General features: G+C 45.2%; 1 protein-coding gene across 3 annotated transcripts in view; it reads left to right on the forward strand.

Moving 5' to 3' along the window:
- The window catches only part of LOC122560983 (M-phase inducer phosphatase 3), a 28,979-nt gene extending 19,173 nt beyond the window's left edge, over positions 1 to 9,806 (forward strand). Inside the window, exons 8-11 of one of the 3 annotated variants that reach the window (XM_087999182.1) lie at positions 2,540 to 2,638; positions 3,715 to 3,848; positions 6,757 to 6,868; positions 7,747 to 9,806. In XM_087999182.1, coding sequence (XP_087855308.1) covers positions 2,540 to 2,638; positions 3,715 to 3,848; positions 6,757 to 6,868; positions 7,747 to 7,887 — 486 coding nt within the window. In that variant the 3' untranslated portion in view covers positions 7,888 to 9,806. The remainder of the gene's footprint in view (positions 1 to 2,539; positions 2,639 to 3,714; positions 3,849 to 6,756; positions 6,869 to 7,746) is intronic. The other 2 variants (XM_043712226.2, XM_087999183.1) reach the window with 2 other exon arrangements.
- The last annotated feature ends 791 nt before the right edge of the window (positions 9,807 to 10,597 follow it).

Consider the following 10,597-nt stretch of genomic DNA (forward strand, 5'->3'; position numbering starts at 1 on the left):
CCACACTCCCGATCTTTGGGCACGTGGTGCGAAGGGGGGAGGATATATCAGAAGACCTCCTCATGGGTCTGCTCCTGGGCCTGGCCAAACTGGCCATAAACAGGTCCAGGCAGCGGGCCGTGGAGGGGGTCGTTAGGGCCGATTGCTTGCCCCTCTTCTGTGGTTACGTTCGAGCCCGGGTGTCCTTGGAGAAGGAGTACGTGGTGTCTACCAACACCCTTGAGCTGTTCACGGAGAAGTGGGCACCACAGGGATTGGAGTGTATTATTTTCCCCTTCCAAATCTATTTTGATTTAACCCCTACCCTCCCTTTCACTATTTTGATCACACAGCATTGCCCTTTGAGAAGGGCTCTGCTTGTCACTGGCCACCCGGGTGTTTCTTTTCTATATAAATCAAGATTTACACACTTCACTGTGTCCGACACCTACACACATACGACATGGGTGCTGGGGAAAAATAAGCAGCGGTAGTGTGGGGGAAAATAGAAAAGAAAAGGAAACTCACAGGTTCAGTTCTTAGTCTGATGCTGCGTGAGCAGACCTTGGCTGGGTACCTGGATGTGTATTCCTATGATGTTATAATCTTTCAGAGGCAAATTCAGCCAGGGGCCAGATCAAAAGACATAGGAACAGGAGGAGGTGATTTGGCACTTCATTGATCTGCTCTCTCATCAATGAGATCATGTCTGATCTGATAATCCTCAATTCTACTTACCTGTTTTATCCCCATAAGCCCTGATTCCTTCACTGATTAGAATTCAGTCTATCAAAGGTTTGATGTGGGAAGCAATTGAGGGCAAGATCCATAGAGTGGAGTATTGAGACCCTCAAGCTATTCTGGTATTCAATGAGATTATGTCCAATCTGTACCTTGACTCCATAATCCAGAAAACTCTTACCACATAATCTACCAGTCTTGGTTTGGAAATTGATCCCAGCCTCAACATGAGTGAAGGAGTTCTGGATTCCCACTTCCCATTGTATAAAGGAATGCTTCCTGATATCACCTTCAAAGGGCCTGGCTTAAATTTCAATGTTTTTCCTCTATTTTGGAATGCCCTCCACCATCTAGCCAATTAAATGGGTGGCACGGTGGCTCAGTGGTTAGCACTGCTGCCTCACAGCACCAGGGGCCCAGGTTCAATTTCAGCCTTGGGCAACTCTCTGTGTGGAGTTTACATATTCTCCCCATGTCTGCGTGGGTTTCCTCCGGGTGCTCCGGTTTCCTCCCACAGTTCAAAGATGTGCAGGTCACGTGACTTGGCCATGCTAAATTGCCCATAGTGTTAGGTGCATTAGTCAGAGGGAAATGGGTCTGAGTGGGTTACTCTTTGGAGGTGTGGACTTGTTGGGCTGAAGGGCCTGTTTCCAGTTTCCACACTGTAGGTAATCTAATCCAAAATCTTTAATCACCTGGAAATACAAAGCTAGCCTGTGTAGACTTTTCTCAGAATTCAAATCTTTAATCCCCTAAAGGATTCTGACCAATCTGTGCTGCAGATCTTCCAATCTCCTTCCTGACGTATCGGCCAAGAACAGATCCCAGTTAATCCCAGAGGGGTAGGACTAAAGCTCTGTACAACTGATGCATCACTTCATGTCCTTTATACTATAGATACCTTGAGATAAAGGTTAACGGTCACTTAGACATTTTGATTCCTTTTTCACCTTGTGATTTTTTGGAAGAATCCGTGTACAGGGACCCCTAAATCCTATCATTTGTCACAGCTTCTAGTCTCGCTCCATCTGGAAGTTCTTGCCGTTTATCCCTTTTGGATCCAGTGATGACTTCGCTTCTGAAGAGTCACTGACTCCCTCAAGGCTGTTTATATCCTCCCTGAGTACAGTCAACCTCTTGCAGTGCAGCAGCCTGTATGCACCCCCCACAAGGGCCTTTGTGTAAAATCATGTTCCTTGGGGCAGAAGCTGCTGAATCCATGGAATCTGTGTCCCAGGAAGTGGCAACATCTCCAGGAGAGGGCAACGGGAAAGAATTGGATTTTTGTCAAACCAGCACTGGTTTTTTGGGTTGTGACATGGATCCTATCACAATTCGGTCTTGGACAGTGGCAGTGCCTCCTTGCTTTTCTATCCAACCTTGTCTTCTCCTTCCTTCAGGTCGAAGATTTAATGTGGCTGACGCTCCCATTGCAATACCCATGGAGTGCGGCACTGTCAGAGGGGCTGGGCTTCAGATGCTACATTGAACAGAGATCCTGCAATGATTTCTCATGTGGGTGAAAAATATTCCATGGCCACAATTTTGAAAAAGATCCCTGGGATCCTGACCAATATCTTCCCCTCAATAAATATCTGAAAAACTGATTTACGGGGCATAGGAGCTTGTTATGTGTAAATCGGCTGGTGCATTTCCTCTCATAACTGAGCAAGCTTTTCATAATGACAGAAATGATTGTAAAATCCTTTGGGATGTCCCGAGTTGGTTGGAAGGCGCTACAGAAATGCAAGTGCTGATTTTATTTGCCTCTCTGCATTATGGTACAATGATCTGACTAAGATTCTGGGATGTTTTACAGGTAGCTGCGCTGCTGTTCGGGGAGTATGAACATGTTAGCCATGATTACGTGATAGTGGACTGTCGTTACCCATACGAATATAACGGCGGGCACATAAAGGTGTGTTTGTCCCTTACTGTTCAGGATCTGTGATCTTGTGACAGTGTTTATCCTCATTTACGGCATTTCAGTTCCTCAATGGTTGAGCCTTTCCCTCCACCTTACCACTTCTGTGAGGGGGAAAGACTCTGCTTCTGGTGTCAGGAGGGGGAGCGAAGGCTCCCTTTTCTTTCTGGGTTCTTTTACCCTTTCAATTGCCCTCATTTTCTGTCTGAGATGCAGTTTTCAAACATCTGCCTGCTAGAAGCTGCCACTGTGTTGCTGTTCCCACTCCTTTCCCAGAGAACACGATTGGATTTGACGTCCATCTATGAAGCCTGGCATGGCTGACTCGCCTGTCGACATTTCATTCCTGATGAAGAGCTTATGCTTGAAACATCGACTCTCTTGCTCCTTGGATGCTGCCTAACCGGCTGTGCTTTTCCAGCACCACACTTCTTGACTCTGATCTCCAGCACCTGCAGTCCTCACTTTCTCCCCATGGTTAAATGGCATCCCAATTTCTCACTGTCCAGCCACACACGAGTGTTGACCAGTTCAGCATTGGCTTGAATGATGTCTCTGACACAGTGGAATTATTTCTTTTATCTGGAGCTGATCCGGCTTCTGATGTTGACAGTCAGTAGCTCTCTCACCTCTGAATCACAAGCTTATGGTTCACACCCAATCCATGCACTTCAGCATAAAAGTCTCGGTTGATGCTGCAGTGCAGTACTGGAGAAATGCTGCACTGTTGTGGGTGCAGTTTAGTTTGGAGGTAGTGCTAAACTGAAGCCCATCTCCAACATCAAACTGCAATTTTCAAATGTTCTGCCTGGTACATTGGCGAATATTTTCCCTTCTATCCACATCACAAAGTAGGATTGTTATCACCTCAGTGTTTGTGGGATCTTGCTGTGCGGAAATTGGCTATCAATATTTCCTGAAGCACATATGCCACTGGAACACTCTGAGCATTTGAAACACAACGTAGAAGTGCAATTCTTTCTTTTCCCCTTTACTATGGTAGGGGAATTGAAATGTATTGATCCCAGTGATCCTATTCATTCTGAACCTTTTCCCTGTGTATTTTGCAGGGAGCCCTGAACGTGTACTCAGAGGAACAGCTCATCAGCTCATTCTTTTCAGGCCAACTATCACCTTGTCCCAGGAAGCGGTGTAGAGTGATCATTTTTCACTGCGAGTTCTCCTCAGAGCGAGGTCCAAAATTGTAAGTGTAACTAACCCTCTTGTACTTCTGTTCTGTTCCCTGATCTCACTGTCACTTTATGGACATAGCAAATTGTATACATCTGGTCATCTTATTTGAAAAGTGCATTCTCTGGCTGTGGAGCTGAGAAATGAGCATTGCAAAACGACTGACCATGGCAAGGTTGAACCCATGTCTGATCTCTCTCACACACACACATACACGAAACGGGATGTGGTCACTCCCTCCCTCCATCATCCTCTCCTTATGTGCCAGGTATAAATCCCCGAGTAACAATAACACCTCCAAGTTAGAAAGTTGTGGGTTCAACTTCCATTCCAGGTACTTGAACCCACAGTCCAGGTTGATTTTCCCATTGCAACATTGAGGAAGTATTGCACTGTTGGATGTGCCCTCTGTCAGATACCAATGTTAAACCAAGATCCTTTCTGCCACCTCAGGTAGATGTGAATTGTCCCCCAGCACCATTGAGAAGAGGAGCATGGTGGATGTTGGTAGTGTCCCTTTTTATTTTCTTTCCTCTGTTGTTGGGCTCACAAATAGCTGAGTCCCTGGCGATCCAAGTAAAATCTAATGAGAAATCCCAGATGCAAACACAGTGCACCATCTTCCATTAAAGCAGCAAATGAGGTGAAATTAACGTGGGTAACTCCGAATCACAACGTGAATTATTCCAAGTGTCCTGGCTAATATTAGTTCCTTCAGCCAACATCAAAAAAGCAAATTATCGGATCATTGCTGTTTGTGCAAGCTTGCTCTGAGCAAATTAGTTGTAAATTGCCTGACATTAAAACATTGACTACATTTCTTATATTTGTTCAGGATTTTGGGTATTGGCCAAACCCATACTTATTGCAAATGCCTAACTGCCCTTGAGATGTTGAACAATTGTTGTCCATGTGCTGTAGGTAGACCCACAATGCTGTTGGGCAGGGGTTTCCAAATTTTTGACCCACTGACACTGAAGGAACAGCAGTTTTATTTTTCATCGGGATGATGAGTGGTTTGGAGGGGAACTTGCAAGTGGTAATGTTTCCATGTAGCAGCACTCGATGGTGGAGTTCATGGGTTTGGAAGCAGCTTTTAAAGGATTCTTGGTGGATTGCTGCAGTCTATCTTGTCACGTCTGATGGTGGAAGGAGTGAGTGGGGTGCCAATCCAGTTGGCTGCTGGGTCCCGGATGGTGTTGAGCTTTGTGAGTGTTGTTGGAGTTGCACACATCCATGCAATTATTCCATTACACTCTTGATTTGTGCCTTGTCAATGATGGAGAGGTTTTTGGAGGAAAGGAGGAGAGTCTCTAACTGCAGAAATGCCAGCCTCTGACCTGTTTTTATCACCATCTTTTTCCTTTAAGCTGCCTGCACGGCACACCAATTGCAGCACTGACTTCTGATTTCAGAACTCAATGCCGTGCGTGGACCTCAGGGGCTCTGCAGGTGGTAAGAAAATTAGCAGGAACGCTGCTTGTAATGGAAATAACTCCACAGAGGCTGGGAACCCATTACCAAGTCGCCCTATATTTACACTTCAAGAGTCTTTGACACTAATCCAGCTCGCTCAGAGCCAGCTCTCAGAGAGAACAGAACCCTGACACTCCTGTTTGTTTCTTTTTCCCCCAGCACCCATGGTGTGTGTGTGCAGGTGTGAGACACAGTGAGAGACACAAGGTGTATGAATCTTTATTCAATTTCCAACACCAGGAAGATAGGAAAACACCCGGGTGGCCAGTGACAAACACTGCCCTTCACATCAAAGGGCAGTGCTGTGTGATCAAAACAGTGAAGGGGAGGGTACGGACTAAATCAAAATAGAGTTGGAGGTGGAAATAATGCACTCCACTCCCTGCGGCACCCACCTCTCCCTGAACAACTCCAGGGTGTTGGTGGACACCGCGTGCTCCTTCTCCAAGGACACCCGGGCTCTAACGTAACCGCGGAAGAGGGGCAGGCAGTCGGCCCTAACGACCCCTTCCACGGCCCACTGCCTGGACCTGTTTATGGCCAATTTGGCCAGGCCCAGGAGCAGATCCACGAGGAGGTCTTCAGACCTGCCCTCCCTCCTCTGTACCGGGTGCCCGAAGATCAGAAGCATGGGACTGAAGTGCAACCAAAAGCAGAGGAGGAGGTCTTTAAGAAAATCAAAAAGGGAGTGCAAACGCCCACACCCAATATACACATGGTCCACGGACTCCACAGCGCCACAGAACAAGCAGTCCGTGAACCACTGCAATCTGCGGTTGCAGGGGACCGCTGCATGCAGCACCCTCCACCCCAGATCCCCAAGAGAAAAGGGGAGGACTCACACATAGAGCCCTCCACTGGGGATCCCCACCGCCCGGGGGATCCTGTTTATATCCATTAGCCAGGGTTCCCTGATTGGAGCAGGTTAACAGCTTCCTGAAGAAGGGCCTGTGCCCGAAACGTCGAATCTCCTGTTCCCTGGATGCTGCCTGACCTGCTGTGCTGTTCCAGCAATAAAGTTTCAACTTTCAGCCCCAGTTAGGGAACATATTCCATGAAGTTCACCTCGCTGACTTTGTTACAGCCACTACAGTAACCACAGTATGCCTATTATTGATTCAGTTTAGTTTTTGATCAATGGTAAACCCCTGCTGTTGGGCTCTGAAACAGCTGAGTCACTGGAGATCCAAGTCAAGTCCAATGAGAAATCCCAGGTAGAAACCGGGTGCACCATCTTCCACTGAAGCAGCAAGTTATGTGAAATTAACATCGGCAACTCAGAATCACACGCATTGTACAATTGAATTTTAAAAATCACAAGTAATCCAAAAAAAATGTAAATATGAGATGGAACTAATGGCTTTGTTGTCATTAAAAACTGATCAAATTGACATCTTGTTGCCAACACAACATTCATTTTCTCTTTTTTTTTCTGTTCTTCCCAGTTGTCGGAGTCTCAGGAGAATGGACCGGAATGCAAATGTGTATCCAAACCTCTGCTTTCCGGAGCTTTACATTTTAAAGAATGGATACAAGGAATTCTTCCAGGAATTTGCGGTAACTAAGTGGGATGGCCACAGGTTAACAGGGGCCAATGGGGAATGACAGAAATAGAGGACGCAATTTAAACTGCGTATCAGCATAAGATTTTGTATCCATTATAATCATGCCCAGAGTCTGCATGAGAGAGACAGAAGGGGAATGATAGAGAGAGAGATGGAAAAAAAGGAAGATAAAGGATAGAAAGAAAGAGACAGTGAATAAATGAAGGGGGGATGCAAGGAACATGTGGAAACAAAAAGAGAGCAATAAAATGTGAGACAGATCATGAGAAAGAGAGAAACATTGGGAATAACCTTATTTTCTTCTGATTGACCATGGTCCTGTCAGAAGGTTGGTGGAAATTCTGATTACACAGTGTATGTGGACTTTACAACAATCTTTTGCCAATGTTGCAAGGTGAATCAGGGGAAATGCAACTTTGTTAGTTCAAGAAACTAAGAAAGAGAAACTCAGAGAGAGAAATAGAGTGTGAGGGAAAAGAGTGGAAGGCAGTGGGATGGAGAGGGACTGAAAGAGGTAAAAAGAGAGAGAGAGAGAGAGAGACAGAGAGAGATATGCTTACACATAGAGAGTGAGTGGGAGATAGGAAAAGGGTCCTGACATTGCAAGTTGCAGAGAGTTTGAGAGAGAGGGAGAGGGAGGGAAAGCCAGAGTGGCAGATAAAGTAAGAAACTACAATTGAAAAAGGAAAGAATCCAGGAATGAGAGGAAGTTGCATTGGGAAAAATAAATAGATTAAGAATTTGGAGAGAAATTACAACAGGGGTCAAAGAGGGAGACAGTTTGCTTGAGGGCAGGTGTTCAGCCCTGATAATGTGACTGCACTTTCCTGTGAATGCTGCCATGTTTTGATCCAATTCTCTGTTATGTAGACATTTTGTGAACCTCGGGGATACATCCAAATGCATCACAAGGATTACAGAGAGGAACTTCACATGATCCGTAGGAAAGTGCGTTTGGTGGCTGGGCAGCGCAGGCGAAAGGGACTGTTCCAAATGGCAAATGGACATTGACAAGACAGCAGAAGTTTCAGAAGCAACCTTCAACTTCAACAGTGTTTCTGATAAAAGTCCTGTTTGCTCTCTGTAGTCTTTACTGGTCATGATCAGTGTTGACCTTCCCTGGCAATATCCTATTCAACACCTACCACCACTCACAGAATATACCACACACAGAATATCCAGAGCATTTCATATTCACACATCCCATATTCAAAAAATAGAATTTTAAGTAATTAAGCACATCCCAGGACAGGTACATTTTTGAGGGTTAGATTCAGAATAAAGCAACGTCTCCATCGTTCCCATCAAATACCCCCAGGGTAGGTACACCATGGAGTTAGATAGAGAGTAAAATTTCCTCTACTCTGACCTCATCAAACATTCCCGGGACAAGTAAAGTTGAGGTTAGATACACAGTAAAGCTCTTCCTACACTGTCACCATCAAAAACTACCAGGACAGGGACAGCATTTGATTAAATCCAGCGTAAAGCTCCCTCTACTCTTTTCAACAGAAATTAAAGCTCTCTCCACACTGTCCCCATCAAACACTCCCAGAACAAGTACCACATGGCTTTGGATACAGAGTCAACTCCCTTTACTCTTTTAAACTGAAGGTAAAGCAACCTCTAAACTTTCTCCATCAAGCACTCCTGGGACAGGGACAATGCAAAGCTAATATAATGCTTCCTCAATACATTGGCAACAAACAACTTAAAAATTAAAATGTTAAGTTTCAGTCCAATTTTAGACCATTTTCTGTATCTTTTGGCAAAGATTTGGGAATAAGTGAAAGTTGCAGATTTCTATTTATGCTGATTTTAAAGAAAATGTTATAATATAACAATACATTTCTTAAAAAATGAATCTTAAAGAGAAATGGGTTAGTTTGTGGTCAGTCACACACTTCATTTTCAATTTGAGGCTTTCCCAACTGCATGGTGAAAATGCTCCCAAAAATGCTGCTCCCCACTCAGCAGGCAGGAGGCTGGAAGAACACAGCAAGCCAGGCAGCAGTAGGAGCTGCCACTCAGCAGAGACTTCCAAGATTCGATCCAGCAGAAGAATAGTGATCGATTTCAAAGTCTGGATGGTTTGTGGATTGAAAGGGAACTTGCAACTGGTGGTATTCTCATACATTTGCTGTCCTCGTCTATCAAGGTAGTGGAGCTTGCAGGTACAGTGTAGAGAGTGTACACTACAGTGTAAGTTGCTGTAGTGCATCTTGTAGATGCTACCCTTTGCAACTGCTGTGCACTGGGGTGAAGGGAGTGGTTAAGGTGAAGGTTGGGTGCCAACCAAGTTGGCACTTCTGTCCTGGGTGGCATTAAACATCTTGAGTATTCTTGGAGCTGTACTGATCCATGCAAGAGGAAGAGTATTCCATCACACTCCTGACTTAGAGTCACAGAGATGTACAGCATGGAAACAGACCCTTCCGTCCAACCCGTCCATGCAGACCAGATATCCCAATGCAATCTAGTCCCACCTGCCAGCTCCCGGCCCATATCCCTCCAAACCCTTCCTATTCATATACCCATCCAAATACCTCTTAAATGTTGCAATTGTACCAGCCTCCACCACATCCCCTGGCAGCTCATTCCATACACGTATCACCCTCTGTGTGAAAAAGTTGGCCCGTAGATCTCTTTTATATCTTTCCCCTCTCACCCTAAACCTATGCCCTCTAGTTCTGGACTCCCCGATCCCAGGGAAAAGACTTTGCCTATTTACCCAATCCATGCCCCTCATAATTTTGTAAACCTCTATAAGGTCACCCCTCAGCCTCCGACACTCCAGGGAAAACAGCCCCAGCCTGTTCAGCCTCTCCCTATAGCTCAAATCCTCCAACCCTGGCAACATCCTTGTAGATCTTTTCTGATCTCTTTCAAGTTTCACAACATCTTTCTGATAGGAAGGAGACCAGGATTTCACACAATATTCCAACAGTGGCCTAACCAATGTCCTGTACAGCCGCAACATGACCTCCCAACTCCTGTGGCCAATAAAGGAAAATATACCAAACGCCTTTTTTACTTGTGCTTTGTCAAATGGTGGACAGATTTTGGGGAGTCAGGAGGTGAGTTGCTTGTCACAGAAATCCCAGCTGTTGACATGCACATGCAGCCACAGTGTTTATATCTTTGGTTCAGTTCTGTTTCTGGTCGATAGTGGTCCTCAGGCTGTCAAAGTAGGAATCAGTGACGATAACTGAATGTTAAGGGAATCTGTTTTGATGGGGATGGTTATTGCTTGGCATTTGTGTGGACCGAATGTTACATTCCACTTATCAACCCAAGCCACAAAGTTGTTCAGGTTTTACTGAATCTGGATATGGCCTACTTCAGTGCCTGAGGAGTTGAGTGTGACGAGCATTATACAATCATCAGTGAACATCCCCACATCTGACCTTATAATGCAGGGAATGTCATTAATGAGGCAGCTGAAGATGGTTTGACCTGGAACACTCCCCTGACCTGACTCCACTATTAACAGGTTTACATAATGCTCTACAACAGCAACACTTACCCAATGCCACTCTCCCGCTCAGCCTCTGTATCATCTACATTCTTTATCAGGCCAACACCTAATTCTGCTATGAGAAATATTATCATAATCTCACTGCTTCAGTTGGAATTTGTGGTGTAAAATTTCACATGCTGACCACCCTTTAATTCTTTTTTATGTATTTTGATTTGTACCCTTTCACCTCTGTACCTGCTT

The sequence above is a fragment of the Chiloscyllium plagiosum genome, unplaced genomic scaffold (genome assembly GCF_037043375.1).
Source record: "Chiloscyllium plagiosum isolate Xiang-an unplaced genomic scaffold, Cpla_swu_hap1 HiC_scaffold_22, whole genome shotgun sequence".
Lineage (NCBI taxonomy): Eukaryota > Metazoa > Chordata > Chondrichthyes > Orectolobiformes > Hemiscylliidae > Chiloscyllium > Chiloscyllium plagiosum.